Genomic DNA, 19,002 nt, shown 5'->3' with positions numbered 1-19,002 from the left:
TATTCCAGCAATCTCTCTTTTGGTATTGGATTCAGTCTCTTGAATTCTCTTGGAAGCAGTTTGACCAGTCTGTGACTCTCTCATGAATTAGTCAAATAAATCTTTGATACATGCCTATTTTCTCTCTATATATATCACACCCACAATTGTTTGGGGAGCTGGGGTCACTTTTATGGTGCTCAAGGACCATTAGGACCTATTCTCATGTTGCTAGAGGGCAGTGGGACATGTGATACCAGGGATTAAAGCCAGGACCTTTCACATCCAAGGCATGTTCTTTACCACGAACCATGCTGCTAGTCATGTATATTTAAAAGGTGTGTGTATGCGTGGGAGGGGAGAAGCGGGGGGGAGGGAGATAGTACAGTGGGTGAGGTGATTGCCTTGTATGAGGCTGAGCTGGATTCAATCCCACAAACAAACAAAAAATTGTGTGTGGAGTGGAGAAATGGAGGGAATGTGGGAGAAACATGGTGCAGTGATCAGGGGCTATTTCTGGCTCTGAGCTCAAGAGTGAGCTCTAAGTGGTATCAGGGGACCATGTATAAAGCTCAGAATTGAACTAGGGTTGGCAACTTTGACCACATGCAAGGCAAGTCCCTTTCCTACACTATTTCTTTGTCCTCCCCCAATATTTTTTTAAATTTTAAGGGTTTTTTTTTTTCACTTTTTGGGTTATACCTGGAGATGCACAGGGGTTACTCCTGGCTCTGCACTCAGGAATTATCCCTTGGATGCTGGGAATTTAACCCAGGTTGGCTGCGTGCAAGGCAAACAACCTACCTGCTGGGTTAATTCTCCAGTGCCCAATTTTAAGTATTTTTAAAATTTAAGTAATATACTGGATTTTATTTTCAGGGACAAATATATTTAGAGGCAAATTTGGGACATATTTTATATTCCTAGGGAATATGGATCAAGTGTAAATTGGAAGAAAATCCAACAAAAATTGCAGGCATATTTGAATGTTATATTCAATGAGATTATTCTATTTACAAACCATTCCAATTAGTAAAACCTCATTCTTACAATAGTAGGTTAGAATAGGTTAGTTGATAGATTTGTTTTTATTTCAAATTTCACTATCTTTTAGTAAAGTAATTTAAAGGCATTGGAAGATGTTTGAAAATAGATACAATGTGAAATAAATTACTTCGCATTTTCACCTAATATAAAAACAATCAGATCTCCATGAGTCAGAGCAAGCAAAACTCCTCTATGCAAGAAGAAACACACAGGTTGAAGGGACCGTACTTACTACAGCTGGCTACACTTAGCAAAAGAGAATTAAAAACTGATCTCATTTCTGGAGACACAACCATTCTCCGGGACAGAAGCCCTTGGTTTTGCCTAGTAATAGTAGAATTAGATAAAGAAGAGGAAGGGAAGTGGAAAACAGGGGGTGAAATAAAAAGTTACTTGAAAACAGTTTACAGCAGTAGAGCCAAAATTTTGAATATATTATATACACAGTAGCATAAAACATCAATATTTCTAATGTTTTTGGAAAGTTGATGTTACTGACAATTATACTAGATCATACCAGGAGAAAAATATTTGTAAAAATTTTCAGCTTTCAGGACCATTAATATCTGGACACTTTGGGAGAGATGATCTGTAAGTAATATGTAGTTCATTTTTCATTTAAAAAGATACTGATATTTTGCAAAGCATTTCAAATCTTAAACTTAGTGAGTTACCTAAAATTCTTTCATTTTTAAAAAAGTATTTTTGATTTTTGGGTCATACCCGGAGATGCTCAGGAGCTACTCCTGACTCTGCATTCAGGGATCACTCCTGGTGATGCTCTGGGAATCATACGGGATGTCAAGGATTGAACCTGGATCAACTGCATGAATGGCAAGTGCCCTGTCTTCTGTACTATCTTGCAGGCCCCTAGAGTTCTTTACTATTACCTGGAATTTCTCTTATTTTAAAAGTAGTTTTCATCAGAAATAACATGCAACTTTAGAGAAACTTTCCAAAGCTTTATGGGTGATCGTAATTATGACTTTCCTTGCTAACAGGCATGTTAAATTGAACTATATCATAATTTTTAAAAAACCTTAACTAAATGAAGAGAGGCACTCCTATGACTCCAAAACTGTATTATGATGTTAAAATGGAAATAGAAAAATATGAAATGTGCTATAATGTTAATGGATACTATCTCCAGAATATTTTCTACTTATTTATTCCTCCATTATTTTTAAATTTTCTGTCATAAACTCATAGCATGTGTGTGTGCACACACAAGTTACCCACTCCCACACACACAATGGGGAGCTTTAAATAGTATCTAATTTCCTGTACACTATGCCTTCTCTGTCTTCAGCTTCCCCAGCAAGCTTTTTCTGGTTATCTGAAATAGATGGGAGAACTGGTGAAAAACTGATTTCCCCTAAAAATGCTTAACACTTTTCAAGTCTAATGAAAGTGGTGCTAAACATATTAGCCATGTCTTAGGCATTAGATATTTTACATAAGACCTGAAAGAAATATGAAAGTATACAAACATAAAAAGTATCTGAAGATGTATTGTACAAAACGACTAGAATTGAACTTAAAATCTTCCATTCAAATCGTGGGTCAAATTCATTTTAATTTTTGCTCTTAAACTCATTTTCAAGATTACCGACAGAAGTCCAAGCTATTTGACAACCTCTGAGGTTTATTTTTATTAAAATTCTATTTTGAGCACAGCCTTTGTTGAGTTTAGACAATTGGCTTAATATTGCAAGCCAAGAAAAACTCAAACTGAACTTGGGAAAAAAAATAAAAAGCCTTTTGCATTGAATATCTCCAGTTTGCTTATAACATTGGATGCTTTAATAAGAAATGAACTTCTCAAATTCATCTGTGCAGACACCTTTGTAAGTCACTGTCTGTGTAAGGTTCCTATGCCTGAAACCATCTGACTTAAAGCAAAATTAAATTTTCCAAATGAAAATCCGAAAGTGCCCTACTTCTTGGCACCATAGGTCCAGATTCTATTCTGGGTAAAGGTGAAGGGAAAAAGATCTCTTCAAACTCAACTCCTCTGTGTATGTAAAAAATGGAAAATGTACTTCAGAGTATGCAATCACTTCTGAGATCACGTTCTAACAAATTGTTCCTCTAAACATTTTCAAGAACTACTTTTAGAGATCAACAAGACAGCTGGCTGTGTCTGTTACTTCTTAATGAACATAGGGTTGGACACAGTAAGGCAGCAAATGTTTGAAATCCAGCTCAACAAATGTCAGAAGAATTGGTATGAATAGTCTTTTCTGTAGCAGTGATATTTTCCTTGCAAAATTCCGGAGAGTCTTGGAATAATGTAATATAAATAGATAATTAATGGATAAATTAACGGCCCAGTACTGCAATAAAGAAACAACCTTTCACACATGGAAGTTAATCTATAGAACTCTTGGAACATGGTCAAATTTAAATGTTCTAGGTGAGGAATCACCAAACTTATTTTTTAAAGGGTCAGATATTTTTGGCTTTGTCAGTTAAGGGTCTCTGTTACTTGTAACTTGCTCAGTTTTGCTCTTACAGGGCAAAAGAGTCACAGATAATATGTAAATAAATGAGCATGGCTGTTTTCCAATAAATCTTTATTAAAATAAATAGGTCATGGCAGAGTCTGGCAAACTCCCCATGGCGTACCCAATATGCCAAATACCAGTAACAATGATGGGTCTCATTCTCCTAAAGATCCTTGAATATAATCTCAGGGCTAGGATGAAGGAGTCGTTACTGGGGCCTGCTCGAGGCAATCGATGAATAACAGGATGATTTGTGATTGATTGTGATAAAATAAATAGGTAGCAGCTGGTTTGGGTTATTATTTGCCAGCCCTTGAGATATATTACTTAGTATTTATAAAGTAAAATGGGATCCATAAATGTATATGTGTGTGCATGTATGCATGTGTGTACATGAGTGAATGCGTGTGAGCACGTATGGTTTTGTGGTGCCAGATTTTAAACCTGAATCTAGACTCCTACTCGGCAGGCAGGCGCTCTACTACTGGGCTATCTCCCTGGCCCGGTTTCTGACTTCTTTTGGCCAGGGGAGGGCTACCAGAATTTTCAAGCATTAATTCCTTACCTGCCTGGAGATGGCAAAGGGTTATAGATATTGCCATAACAGCTGGTGTAAGAATGTGCCGGTGTCTCATAGTCAGATAAGCCTATGGTTAGCTGGGTCCTCCAGTTTCCAGAAGCATTTGTAGAAGACACTAGAAAGAAAAATGGAAGGAGAGATACAATTTGTGAGTATATTCAAAGTGAAAACTATCTGTGTCATTCAGACGTATATTATCATCAGCTGTGGATGTGTACAGAGATTAAAATCCAACTTTTATAGCCAATGTAGTTCCCAGTCCAATTTGCTCATTTTACTGGTTATTTGACCACAGGCAAATGGCTTGTTTTCTATAAGCCTCGGCTTCTTCATCTGTAAAGGATGAATCTTTTTTTCTACATAGAGATGATATCAGGGTGAAAGTCAGGACTGTACGGAAATAATTAGCACTGTGCCTGCAAAGAGTAAGCACTCAATAAGGAATGATTAATTTAATAATATCATTGATGGAAATGAGCTTAATTAAAAGACATGATCAAAAAATAACCCAAATGGGGCTGGAGTGATAGTATAGCAGATAGGACATTTGCCTTACACATAGCCGCCCCCAGTTTGGTCCCTGGCATCCCATAAGTTTCCTCAAGAACCACCAAGAGTAACTTCTGAGTTTAGAGCCAGGAGTAACCCCTGAGCATCTCTGGGTGTGACCCAAAAGGTGACCCCCTCCAAAAAAAAAAACTCAAAAAAATCCCCCAAAAAATTCCATATATCATGAGAATATTCCCATTTGGATCATGATGTCTGGGTACATAGGATTCAGTTGCAAAGGCAAAGTTACAAGCTTGAGTTTTTCAGCTTGGTTTTTCTTGGAAGAAAACCATCCCACAAGATTCCGGAATTACTTTTTTAAAAAGTTTTAAAATTAATTAGTTAATTAATTAATTTTTAATTACTCTTTAGCCAAAGGTTTCACTAGCAGGATAAAAAACTGTCACTGTCATTGTCACTGTCCTCCCGTTGTTCATCGATTTGCTCAAGCGGGCCCAGTAACGTCTCCATTGTGAAACTTTTTGTTACTGTGTTCGTATAAAAAACATGTATTTTTTTCTTTTAGATAGATAGATAGAGAGAGAGAGAGAGAAACAGACAGACAAACAGACAGAGACAGAGATTATTTAGGATTTCAGGAAGAAGCTACTTAGTTTTACTTAAGCACTGAACTGGAAGATCAGAACATAATTTGGGAGCTAAGCCAGGGACAGCAAATCACTGAGAACTCTGTCCTCTCTAAAACCAGCCCCGTTCCGTGACTAGGCTGCACAGGTGACTACAATGCCATCCTGGTTTGTCCTAAATGCCATACTGTTTGGACTAAAACACCAGCACTGCTCATGAATCCTTTCAGTTTTTCTCCACTTCCTGTTCCCAGAATCCAGCATCCTTTACTTCTCCCTCACACTTTAAAAACACTTGCAGTCATAATGGTACAAGGATCCCAGTTCAAAACTCATCTGGGATCCTTGTGCTAGGAGACTTTAACTCAAGGATACAATACTCTTGGAACTTCTGAGAATGTTTCTAAACTCTTTTTTTGGGAGGGGGTGGGCACACCTGGCTATGCTCAGGGGTTATTCCTGGCTTTTCACTCAGGAATTACTCCTGGAGGTACTCAAGGGACCATATGGGATGCCGGGGATAGAACCTGAGTTGGCCGAATGCAAGGCAAATGCCCTATCAGCTGTACTCTCTCTCCAGTCCTCAAATGTTTTACGGTTCTAAGGGGCTGTGAGGCTTGATGATCAAGATGTCAGAGCTAGGTTAGAATCCCCACTCTACACTTACGAGCTCCAAGCCTTGGTTAGAGTCATTTAAAGTCTCTGAGTTGCCTCACCTGCAAAATTAGGACAATAACAGTAAACACAATAGCAACACTCTATAGAACTGCCACATGCATATAAAGGTGTGAACGTGCCAGGTGACACAAAGTAAGTTGCCAGTAAATGCTGGCTATCATCACTACTAAATATGAGTCACCAAGTAAGCCTCGGGGTGGCTGGAGGGATGAAAAACTCCTGACTACTTATGACAAGTAACTGGAACTTTTTCTCTCCGTGGGACTGGTGTGTGGTTGCTGAAATAGATTTCTGTTGTTATAAAATGTAGATAAGAATGAGAAATATTTCAAAAGGGATTTCTGGGAACACTGAGTCTACCCCCAATTCCTTAAAAAGTGATGTTTGGTCTGTGGGGTCAAATTCTGGAGTTATTAGCAAGGCTTAGTCTGGGTCCTTCCAGGAAGGACTTCGAGCTCATCTTTGCAATGGCTGGGGTTGTCTAGTTTTCTATATAATATCTGCTTCGCTAGGCCTCTGTGTTTACGGAGGCCTTACCCAGTCCTGTGCCCACATATCTGTCCAAACACATCTCAGCCCTCAGTGTTTGGTTCTTTTTTTGTATTATTTAGTCCAGGAACACCCTAGTTTCTCGGGGAGGAGGGCGTTCTCTAGAACAGAGCCATAAATAACAAGAGAGAGCTACAGAAGATTTTTCATATGGAAGATATGGTGATTGAGAGGAAAGCCCACACAGAAGTCCAAAGTCCTGCATAGATAAAGAGAACATGAACCCAAATAAAAATCTCCATGGAAATGTGTCTTGTCAACAAGCTTGCGAAACTTAAAGGTGCGGACTGTTGCCCAATGACCTGGGAATTCCTATGCTATGTCTCACCAAGATGTCACGCCTGGAGGGTAAAAAACTCATGTTCTCTGATTTCAGTGCAGTTCAAGACTTCATTCAGTTTTTAGAGCTTTAAAATGACTCAATGTTTATCTACTCCTCTGGTTGCTACCATAAGTAGGAGCTCATTGGGACCAACAACTGGTTCAATACTTCTCAGAATGTTGGACATGGCCGTTTGTCTATCAAATGAATGAAACCAGAGATAGACATTTCTCTTATGCCCCCATATCATAAAGTACTTAACAAAGCTGGGGGTATGCAGCAACAATATCACAATGTTATTAAAGTTAGGAGTCAAAAATAAATGTGTGAAGAAAACATCTCTACCAAAATTATTTTTGAAAATCTTAGAAAGTTATAAAGAGGAATACATGATTTCAAATGTAGCCAAGGCATGCGAATTATGTAGAATTATGTTTAATAAATGTCACCTTCTACCAGAATGACTAGAAATCTTATGAAGGTTTTCTGACTATTTAAAACAACTGCCCCTTTTGTTGTTTGGGCCACACCTGGCAGTGCTTAGGTTTTTACATACGGTTTAGTCCTTGGTGGTTATACCTAGTGGTGCCTGGGGGACCATGTTGGGACCAAACTCATGACTCCAGCATGCAAAGTCTGCATGCTAGTCCTCTGAGATCTCTCCCTGGTCCCACAATTGTCTTTTGATGATCAAAATCCTGGTGATGAACAGGGAAGGATATAGAATACTTTCTTCTGCTTACCTATAGGGTTTTAATATTCCTTTAGTATATCAAACCTTACTGACTTGAACAGCTTTAAGAGATGCAATTGTCATTGGAAGCACCAGAAAAGAGAAAATATAGGGTAGATAAGATATAGAATGTAAGATATATATATAAGATAATATATATAGGGTTTAAAGTTTATAGAACTCAATAAATGCGTGTTAGATTTTTAACCTCACACCTACTTGTGAGGTTAATTTCAAATTCAAAGGTTTGATTAAGGTCAAATTGAAATGGAGGATTGTCTTTGAAAAGCTGGAGGGAGAATTTTATTACGATGATACTTTTTAGTGTGGTTTTTCCCAAGAATTACCACTCTTGGGTTTTCACATGACATAAACCATGGTATAACTCAAGGGTTAAAACTATGATCCTGGAGCTGGAGCAATAGCACAGCGGGTAGGGCATTTGCCTTGCACGCAGCCAACCCGAGTTCGATTCCCAGCATCCCATATGGTCCCCTGAACACCACCAGGGGTGATTCCTGAGTGCAAAGCCAGGAGTAACTCCTGAGAATCGCAGGGTGTGACCCAAAAAGCAAACAAACAAACAAAAAAACAACTATGATCCTTGGGGCTGGAACGATAGGGTGTGACCCAAAAAGCAGAACAAAACAAAAACAAAAACAAACAAACAACAACAACAAAACCTATGGTCCTTGGGGGGTGGGGGAGAAGATGTGAAGTGATGAAATCCATCTATCATGCATTTGCCAATGGTCTTACCTGAAGAGTAGGAAGATGCTCGACTACTTGGAGAACAGGGTACTTGCAGCCCAGCAAACCCCAGACATCTCTGAGATCCCCTGTCTGAGTCAAAGCTAGTCTGAGGGCTGTGACTCGGATCCTTTTGACCAGAAGCCCGCTGATACCAGCCACGTAGGTGTTCTGCAACTAAGGCCTTATGGATGTTTTTGGTGATGTGCTCTGACTTCGCAGCAGCTTTTCTGGGCAGACGAAGAGTTGCGTATGGATTATGGGGTGCTCGGTCAACCTCATCTTCATGAAAGGACCTGCTGTAGTCCCTCTGGCGGTCATATCCATAGTGGGTGGAGGACCGGTAGGAAGGATTGACAGTGTATTGTCCCTCAGTATCATTCTCATAGACATAGCCACCACCGTAATAAAGATCATAATCTGCATATGGGGTGTAACCAGCAATATAGTAACTGGATGAAGGTTGCTCCTGGCTCTTAGAGTAGACACCATTCCTTAAACTATCCTTCTGGGCCAGGTTGGGCATGCTTCCGGAATTGGAAGTCGAAGCGTTCTGTTTCTTGGACCTTCTCCGACCCCGAGCGCGCGTGTCCAGAGTTTGGGTGGTGTAATAAGGCCCAGTAACTGGTGTCATGCAATAATACTCGGTGCTTGATTGGCTGGTGTAGGAAGACCCATCATCCAGGATTTCTGTGCTGCTACTTCTTTGGGATTTAGACAGGGAGAAAAATGGCTTATCGTTGTCCATCTCAGAGAGCAGGTGGGACTGGGACTCCAGGCTCCCACTTCTCTGGCGGCAGTGCTGAGATGAGGATTCAGGCCTAGAGGAAGAGAATGAAATAGAACCAAAATCAGTACAAAGGACACAACTTGACAGCATTTGAACTTTACTTGGACTTAAGCTTCCCAAAGCTGATTGCTCCATCGAACCCTCTTGCTCACATAATCCACTGGTTCGTATGTAAGTTCATTACCATGGTCAAAAATAAATAAGAGGAGGACTAGGTTCTGTCAACTGTGCATTCTACATTCTCCCTGGAGAAGAGGGGAGGTAAGTGGATGAGGCATCACCTGCACCAAATTCATAGAAAACAAACAGACACTTAACGTGTCTGTGGAGGGTCCCTGCTTCCCGCAGGGTGGTCGTTGGCTTGACTGTCTAAGGTGGAGGCAGTCTGTATGGGGGGCGGGAGAGGGCAGTGCTTGGCTCTGATGGTAGAGACAGCTGGGTTGAGTCATGACTAGGCCATTTCCCAGCACTGTGAGCGTGGGCAAAATATTTAACCTCTCAAAATCTCACTTCCTCCTCTGCAAAACGAAGACAAAAACAACATCTAACATCCACAATCAGACTTATTGTGGGGGCTAAGTAATACGATGTAATACAGGAAATGGCACAGCCCCCAGTTGATGCTTCGTAATGTTGTTGCTCTTGTCATTCTCCTCATCCCCACTGCTGACTAATGAATTCTAAAGTCTGAGTGGGATAATGATGGTTTAAAATTAAACAGATCTAAAATCTGAACACAGCAAGCACATTTGCTTGGCCAACATAGCTGGAACTATGAGTCGGAAAGGAAATCCATAAAGTCAAGGACTGTGGCAGGAAGTCACCAGACAATGATTTAAAAGCACAACAAAGTACAACAAAACCAGAGAGCAAAAAATCAACAGAATGGAAACAAACGGCACAAAATGCTCTTACTCCAAGTGGCTGCTGCTGTAGGCGTTTCGGGTAAGAACTGGTGTGGTAGGCATGCTTCGTCCTCCCTGAGGCCTCCTCTCCAGGGTTCTGTAAGGGCTGCTGTGTGTCGACAGCATCTCTCTGTGACAGTGAAAACAAGTAATCAGGAAATAATGAGATTCCCTACAGCTGGGGCAAACAGCATACGTTGCTCCAAAGCTTACTGGAAATGGAAGAACAGGGAGTATAGGGAGAAACCTGGGAAGGAATTCGTGGTTTAATATCCTGGCACATCTGAGATAAGTTGAAGCACAAGTAATTTGACTCTCTGAGTCATACATGTGAAGGAAATATACTATTATTTTTTGAAAAAACAACACTCAGTGAGTAGAGTGCTTGCTTTGCATGTGGCCCATCTAGGCTTGACCCCCGGCATCATATGGTCCCCTGAGCCCCACCAGGAGTGATCCCTAAGTGGAGCCAGGAGCAAGCCCTGAGCACTGCTGACTATGACCCTGAAACCAAAACCAAACAAACAAAACCCTCAAAATAATAAAAATGAAAAAGACTACACTGGGGTCAGAGAGCAGATACAGCAGATAGGACTTTCTACCTTGCACCTGGTTGACTCTGGTCTGATCCCTGAAGCCATGCCAGCAGTGATCCCTGAGCACAAAGCCAAGAGTAAGCCCTGAGTACTGCCTAGTATGATGGCCTTCACTTTTCCACCACATCCCCCAAAAGAGTGCAATGAATAAAACATTCAAAATAACTAGAGTAGGGGTGATCATCAATTCCTTTTTCTGGAAAAATGTTTAATAGAAAATAGTTTTGGCTTTGCAAATTAATAATTTATAATAATTTGAATAATTTGTAAGATAATGAGTGTGACTGCATATCAGGAAAGCTTGATTATGGACACTGAAATTGAACTTTTATATAATTTTCACATCACAAATTATTATGGTTCTTAAGTTTCATAACAACTGTCAACAAACATAACAACCATTCTTAGTTCATGAAATGTACAAAAATGGTTGGGATGGTAGATATGGCCGAGAACTGTACTGTTTTCCCCTGGACTAGAAGCATGTATCCTTTAAATTCCTGTCTACTTCTTGGCATAATGGGAACACAATTTTATGTAAATTTCTAAAAATGTGAATGTAATTCATGACTTTGATTACATTTTTATTTACTACAAATGCACACATTCATTGAAAAAAAGTTAAAAAGCAGGTAAAAGAGAAAAAATTCAATGTCCATACTTAAAACCAGCGAACACTTAATACTTTCAGATATTTTCCTAAATATATATCTTTACAAACTTTTTACAAAGTTTGTACTTTTAGCAGAATACAAAAATACTTCTTAACCAAGAAAAATGAGATTTTACTGTACATTCTCTTCTAAAAACCTTAAAAAGAAACCCTTACGTTGTTTCTGAAGTTTCATGTTATTAAAGATTTGCCTACAATGTCATTTTAGTTACTGCACCCCCAATCATCACAGAAACAACAAAAAACAAAGGGGTGGGTGGGAAGATGTTTAAAGAACAATGAGCTGAAGGGTCAGTACTACGAAGAGACATAGTACTGCAGAGAGGGCATTTGCTTTGCCCACTGCTGACCTGGGTTCATCCCTGAGACTTCATATTGTCCCTTGGGATGTACCAGGAGTGATCCCTGAGCCAGGAGTAAACCCCTTAGCACTGTCAGATGTGGCCCCCAAACAAAAAAGCAGTGAATTGAAATCCCATTTTTATTTGAAAGAACAGAAGTCAGTCCTCTCATTTGGTTTGATAGAGTGGTATATTTAATGTTAGTTTACTGAGAGCATGGTTTAGGGAGTGGATATTTGTACATTATCTATACCCAAATCTGGAGACTATAATTAATGTCTATATAATTTAATATAAATAAAAGCAATCCTAAAATCAAGCAAGGAGTAGTCAGAAAGACAGTCCAGAGATTAAGGTGCTTGCCTTGCACATGGATGATCCTGGCTCGATCCCCAGCAGCTGGGGCATAGAGCTGGGTATAACCCCTGAGTAACTCCAAATACAAAGCTTCCCCCCAAAAAATCAAGGGAGAGAGTTTTTTTGTTTTTGTTTTTTGGGCCACATCCAGGTGGAGTGATGGCACAGGGCTAGAGCGATAGCACAGCGGGTAGCACATTTGCCTCGCACACAGCTGACCTGGGTTTGATTCCTCTGTCCCTCTCGGAGAGCCTGGCAAGCTACTGAGAGTATCCTGCCCACACAGCAGAGCCTGGCAAACTCCCCATGGCGTAATCAATGTGCCAAAAACAGTAACAACAAGTCTCACAATGGAGATGTTACTGGTGCCCGCTCGAGCAAACTGATGAACAATGGGAGGACAGTGCTACAGTGCTATCCAGATGTGCTCAGGGCTTGCTTCTGGCTCTGTGCTCAGGGATCAGATGTGGTACTGGGATTGAACAGTGGTCAGCTGCATGCAAAGCATGAATGAGCATGCTGTATTATCCTACTATCCAAAGATCTTACAGAAGAGATCATTTTTAAATGATTATTTAAAAACATTTCCTGGGGTTGGAAAGATAGAGTATAGCAGGTAGGGCATTTGCCTTACATGTGGCTGACCCAAGTTCGATTCTGGCATCCTACCTTGTTCCTCAAGCAGCACCAGGATTAATTCCTGAGCACAGAGTCAGGAGAACCTCTGTGTACTGCTGGATTTGGCCCAAAACCCAACCAAACAAAAAATATTAACATTTCTCTCTGCAATCAATAGCAACGACTGAGTTAGTTACCCTGATTTTATTTTATTTTTTTTTTAAAAAACCTTCTTTTTAAAAAATTTTATTTTATTTTTATAAAGTTGCTCACAATATTTGATTACATTTACTAATTGAACAAAAGTCCTACCACCATTCCACCTTCCCACCACCATATTCTGAATGTTTCCATCCCGAACCTCAATCCCCGCCCCCAAAGCAGAACTGAAATAATTTATTTTGTATTGCTTGTTAGGAATAACTTGCTAAAAGTTATCCAGAAAAGGTTTCTTAGAGGAAAGCATGTGAAGGTTGTTGTTTAAATAACCCCTGCTTGAGACGACAAACAACAATACAAAAAAGGTGAAAGATCTTTTCTCCACAATTCAGGAGAAAGTATGTCTCAGCCTTAGTGGTGACATGACTTCTTACCTGGACTGCTTGGTATCCACAAACTGCTCATTGATAGACGACTTTCTGAAATGGATCCTCTCAATTCCGAGAGACTTGGGAGGAAGAATCCTTGGAGAATGAGGCACTGAACTTGATCGCTGTCCAGCAAGAGTGAAGGCATCATTGGCTGTAAGTCAATGAATAAAGGAATGAATAAAGCCAGCATACAATTATATAAATACTTGTCAACATGTTGCCAAAGAAATTAGGTTTCTGTGTACAAAGTATTCTATCAGATTTAAGTTTTTAGAAGTATCAAAATTCTAGAAAATTTTTACATTTTGCATGCCAGAAAAAGTTACTAAAAGCTCTGGAGGGGTATAATTCAACTTTTGCCAATTCAATAGCTGTCGCTCTGATTAAAGAAATTACTCAGATGAAAGAGATGATACCACAGCTTTTCGAGGGTTACATTAAAGAAAATTCCAGTGTATAAAGAACAAGAGGTTCAGTTGATCTGAACCATTCTTGTTTAACTTTACTTTTAAATTTCTTGAAAGTAAAGCCTTAGAAGCCTTTTGGCTTTCAAAGGCTCATTCCATCAGGGAAAGTGATGAAATTTTTTTTATGCTGAGTCATTAAACTTATTACATCTTTCACTGCTATTTCTATTTTCAAAGAGGAATGGCAAGAATAACCAAAGACAGTTCAAAGGAAAAATTCTGAAGTGCTGAAATTTCATGAATCATGAAGCATGGAAGTTAGTGACTTCTCTGATTTTCTTTCTTTTTTCTGGGGGTGGGGGTCACACTTGTTGATGCTCAGGGTTTACTCTTGGCTCTGCACTCAGGAATTACTCCTAATGGTACTTAGTGGACCATATGGGAAGCTGGGGATTGAACCCAGGTCAGGTATATGCAAGTCAAGCACCCTACCTGTTGCACTATCCCTTCAGCCTTGGCTTCTCAGAATTTCTGAAAACACATTGAATGGATCACCCATCTACTGCTTAAACACGACGGGTTACAAAGAAATACTCTACCGTTGATAGGAACTCCATTCCATAGTGAAATGTATTGAACAAACAAAAGATATCGTAACAGATCTAGCTTACTGCTAAGAAACTGCTACAAGTGACAAACAGCCCAACTTCTAACTATCTATCTATCTATCTATCTATCTATCTATCTATCTATCTATCTATCTATCCTTCAGGAAAATCAGGTCTCAGTTGTCCAACACCCAATAATATCTGAATCCACATGTTATCATTTCTGTTTTGTTTTTTTTAATACTGAACTCCAGCTTTATAAGAAGCCACCATGGGGAAAGCCGGGAAAATAATCTATTTATTTATGCAACTCTCTGTGAAGTAATAATTATTTCAAAAAAAATCCTGCAGAGACTTCTGGGGAATTAGATCACAACCTGTGCTACTTAAGGTTTACTCCTGACTATGTGCTCAGGGATCACTCCTGGCATGCTCAGGGTACCATATATGGTGTCAGACATGGAACAGTGTAAGACACATCCAGGGCAAGTGCCTTATCTCCTTATTATTTGTCCTGACTCAGTGTCTGATAAATTGTCATTGAGAAGCATACTTACTCATCTGATGGTATCCCGATTCCCTGAAATCATGTAGTTTTTATTGGTACAGCAATGCTGAGTTGACCTGTGCTATTTGTAATCTTTTCCTAGCATTCCATATAAATGTAAGTTGACTCTACTTTTTAGGGGTAGAGGGGGTGGGGTGCACACCTGGCAGTGCTCAGGGGACCATATGGGATGCTAAGGATCAAACTTGGGTTGGCTGCATGCAAGGCAAATGACCTACCTGCTGTGCTATCGCTCCAATCCCAGACTCTACTTTTCTTAAAAAAGCAAACACCTAGGCTTTACATAACTGAAAGTTATCTGAGGGGCTTGAGATGTGGCAGAGTGCATACCTTGCAAGTGGAAGACCTGGGTTCTGGCACTGGCACTGCCAAAAAGTTATCTTAATATTTTAAAATATATAATATTCTAAATAAAGAATGGGAAAGATACTTACAATCATCATAGGTGGTAGTGTCAGACAGGGAGCTGTTCTCTGATGGGATAATATCTTCTGTGAACAAAAACAATTGCTATTAACATAACTGTGCCTTTATATACCTAAAATTAATAAAGCAATTCTCAGTGGAATATCTTATGCTTATTCAGATAAATGTGATGAATGTGCTTTAAACTCACTGTTCTAATGAATTAATTTGCTAGTGAAGATATAAACATCTTACACATAAAGAACAGATTCTGGGGTCAGTAAGATAGCACAGTGGGTAAGGAGTCTGCTGTGGCTGACCTTGGCTCAATCCCTGGCACCTCATTAGGGTTCCCTGAGCACTGCCAAAGTGATCCCTGAGCACAGAGCCAGGAGTAACCCTGAGCACTGATAGGTGTGTCCCCCTGCCCCCCAAAATAGAACAAATTTCATGAGAGTCCTGGTTCTTTATTAGTTTTCAATCTAGCTTCTTTTTTGTATGAAAACTTTGCTATATACACTGTGTACTTAAAACCAACAAATTGAAAAGAAAATTCATGCCATTCATGCTTAGATTTTTTTCTTTAGCAGTGTCATGAGTTGAACTCAGGGCTCACAGATGCAAAAAAATAGTTCTCTACCGCTGAGAGACATCACTGGCCTTCATAGAAATTTAAATTTGAAAAAATATTCTTGGAATCCAAGAAATAGAATGAATATAATCATTTTTTCCAACCAATGATCAAGACTAAAAATTGTGTCATTAAATATAAACACCACATATTTTTGTTTTGGGGATACACTCAGTGGTGCTCAGGGTTTACTCCTGGTTCTGTCTGTGGTAGGGGTCGTTCTTGGCAGTGCTTAAGGGATCATATATTGTATAATGGATTGTATAATGGATTGAACCGAAGTCAGTTGCAAGCAAGACAACTGCCTTAACTTCTACGTTCTTCCTCTGGTCCCCCTAAATGAAGTTCTCGTAGTTTTCCTTCTTTTTTGAAAGAATAGAAAAATATTAGAAAGAACTATTTTCTAGCCAGTTTTAGTGTACAGCAATATTGAGACAATGTTGTGACTACAACTTTGTGTTATGCCTTTTCAGATTTAATGTATCATGAACAATTGCCAAATATCTTTAAATATTCTTCATAGATAACAGTGATTGTTAGAGTTATTTTCTTAGTACCTATATACTGCTTAGAAAATAGGTCAGTTAGCTGAGATCAACACCAGGAGGATTACTCCATAGCTTAGAGGCCAGCCGGGTATTCTAGGGACAGTTCAGATAGAGAAGGGAGCATCAAATGGAGGGTGTTTGGAGAATCCTCCCAGGAGGGGAGATGCAGGTTGAAAGTAGACTGGACTGAACATGTTTGCCACTCAATGCCTCTTTTGCGGATCACAACACCCAAAAGGAGAGAGAGAACAAAAGGGAATGCCCTGCCACAGTGGCAGGGGGGGATGGGGGGATGGGGGGGAGGGATATTATCCTGGTGGTGGAAAATGGGCACTGGTGGAGGGATGGGTATTTGATCATGGTATGACCGAAATCCAAGCACAAAAATTTGTAAATCTACAACTGTACCTCATGGTGTTTCACTAATTAAAAAAAAAAATAGAAAATAGGTCAGTTCAGTTGTTTAAAAAATGTATGAGCTACTGCATTAAAAATATTTGATAAACTATTGAGTAGAGTCCAGTTTTCTTAATATTGTATAATCAGTTATACTATTTGAAATGATATCAGGTCGGTTAAAGATGAAACTGTGTTATTAGGAACTACATCTGTTTTTAGGATAAATCAATATGAATCAGGAGTCAGAGAAATAGCACAGTGGTTAGGACACTTGCACCTGATGCCCTGGGCTTGATTCTCAGCACCCTTATATGGTCCCCCAAGCCCACCAGGAGTGATCCCTGACAGCAGAGTCCTGAGTGCTGCTGGGTGTGACCTAAAATTCTAGATAAATAAAAATTTTTAAAAAAAACATTTTTTATTCTGAATGTCAAAGAGTATGGCACTGAAATAGTGAAAATTTTGGTAACAACCAAGTAAGACTGTGCTTGGCTGTCACTGATATTTATAAGCCTAAAATCCAAAACAAATTTTTTACATCAAGACATTTGTCTTTACTCTTATTATTTATATCTTTGATCATAAATTAAATAACTGATTTGGAAGTTTCAACACCATCAAGAGAATTGACAATTTCACTATTGGCTATATGATTACTGACCTGGTAAAATAACTGTTCCTTTCTGGTTGGGTTTCTTTCCGCATCTAATTCTATACTCATTTATTGCGTTTTCAATCTCCTGGAGCTTTTTCACTGCATCTGTGTAATCTTGCTTCCTTTTTTTCCTCACAGTTTTACAAAGGTCTGGCTCATTGGCGAGTTTTTTTGCAGCTTCAACCAGCTTTTGATGTATTAGGAAATTGCTCTCCAGTTCTTGCAAAGCAGGATCCTGCAATTATAACAATGATACTCATTTCTTTTTATGGCCACATGTAGTCACTCTCACATGCACTAGATAAATAAAATTTCTTCTGCATTTTCCTTACAAAAAAACCACTTCCAAAAAAGCACAGCTTAGAAAGTCACAATTTTGGAGGAGACAAAATGTCCCTCTTCCACTTAACTACTCAGAGTCCAAACCTCTTTCCTTTTGAGAAAAGGAAACGACCTTTCATTTATTCAGTTGACTGGGTGAACTTCATATATTTTCAAGAAGGGATCCTTAAGTCCTGATTCATAGCTGTAGACTCTTCTAGTCATAGAAGAGTTTTAGAGAAAGATATATTTGGGTGTGATTCTTCTTTCTGATGATTCTCAAGTTCATGACTGAAGATATTGCTTAATTTTTCTTAACAAATTTTTTCATTTGTAAAAATGAGATAAAATCTACCTCTAAAGGTATGGTAAAGATTACAGGAGAGAATATAGCTGCATTGCTTAGTTCATAGATGGGTATATAGTGAGCACTCAAGAAACATCAAAGGTCCTTCTGTTATTCATGGGAGCTTATTAATTTCTAATGCCAAGAAGGCTAAATTTCTACAAGAATATAGGCAAAATCAGACTGATACATGCAAATGAGAAAGTACATGCTGCGTTGCCTAGTAATTTTTTAAAGCTTACTATACCTTATGCTGTACATATATTATTTCATTGTTTACTGATTTCCTTTCTTAGGGAAAGTACAATTATTGCCCCCATTTCATAGATGAAGTAATTCATGCCTAAAAAAATGAAAGGGCAAGCTATCTGCTAAAGGTTATTTAGTTTAGTTTTGTGTGTGTGTGTGTGTGTGTGTGTGTGTGTGTGTGTGTGTAAGCACGCGCATGCGCGTAGAGATTGGGGTTAAGACTACACTTGTAGGGGCCTGCCTCTGGTTCTGTGCTTAGGAGTGAGCCCTGGCAGTACTCAGTGGACCATATTGCTCTGTTAGAAACTAACTAGGGCCAGCAGCATCCAAGGTTTGTTCCTGTAGCATCTGTGCTACCCTGTACCTGGCCACTGGCTATTTAGAAATCAAGAGAATGATGGAGTTTTCCTTCCTTCCTTCCTTCCTTCCTTCCTTCCTTCCTTCCTTCCTTCCTTCCTTCCTTCCTTCCTTTTTTGGGTTCTGGCTATTTTTATTGATGTAATGTGGTTTACAAACTTTCCATATAATTGTTTCATACTTGAAATGAGACTTGCAACCTCCACCAAACTTTCCACCACAGTGTCAGTGACCTCCCACCACTGTCCCAATGTCCCTCCCCTGCCCCTTTTCTACCCTCAGACCACAGTTCTTCCTCTTCATCTTTTTTTTTTTAACTTTTTTGGGTCACACCTAGCTGTGCGCAGGGCTTACTCT

General features: G+C 39.4%; 1 protein-coding gene across 2 annotated transcripts in view; it reads right to left on the bottom strand.

Annotated features, from left to right (window-relative positions):
• The window catches only part of FRMD4B (FERM domain containing 4B), a 232,287-nt gene that overhangs the window by 2,717 nt on the left and 210,568 nt on the right, over positions 1 to 19,002 (bottom strand). For both annotated transcript variants that reach the window (XM_056108020.1, XM_056108021.1), the window contains exons 17-22: positions 17,379 to 17,607; positions 15,169 to 15,225; positions 13,155 to 13,302; positions 9,987 to 10,106; positions 8,291 to 9,102; positions 4,099 to 4,228 (exon numbers count right to left, since the gene is read on the bottom strand). In XM_056108020.1, the coding sequence (XP_055963995.1) occupies positions 4,099 to 4,228; positions 8,291 to 9,102; positions 9,987 to 10,106; positions 13,155 to 13,302; positions 15,169 to 15,225; positions 17,379 to 17,607 (1,496 nt within the window). The remainder of the gene's footprint in view (positions 1 to 4,098; positions 4,229 to 8,290; positions 9,103 to 9,986; positions 10,107 to 13,154; positions 13,303 to 15,168; positions 15,226 to 17,378; positions 17,608 to 19,002) is intronic.

Source organism: Sorex fumeus, unplaced genomic scaffold (assembly GCF_029834395.1).
Source record: "Sorex fumeus unplaced genomic scaffold, SorFum_2.1 ptg000191l, whole genome shotgun sequence".
Classification (NCBI taxonomy): Eukaryota; Metazoa; Chordata; class Mammalia; order Eulipotyphla; family Soricidae; genus Sorex; species Sorex fumeus.
The sequence above is the reverse complement of the archived record's forward strand: the minus strand, read 5'-3'. Positions and strand labels throughout refer to the sequence as shown.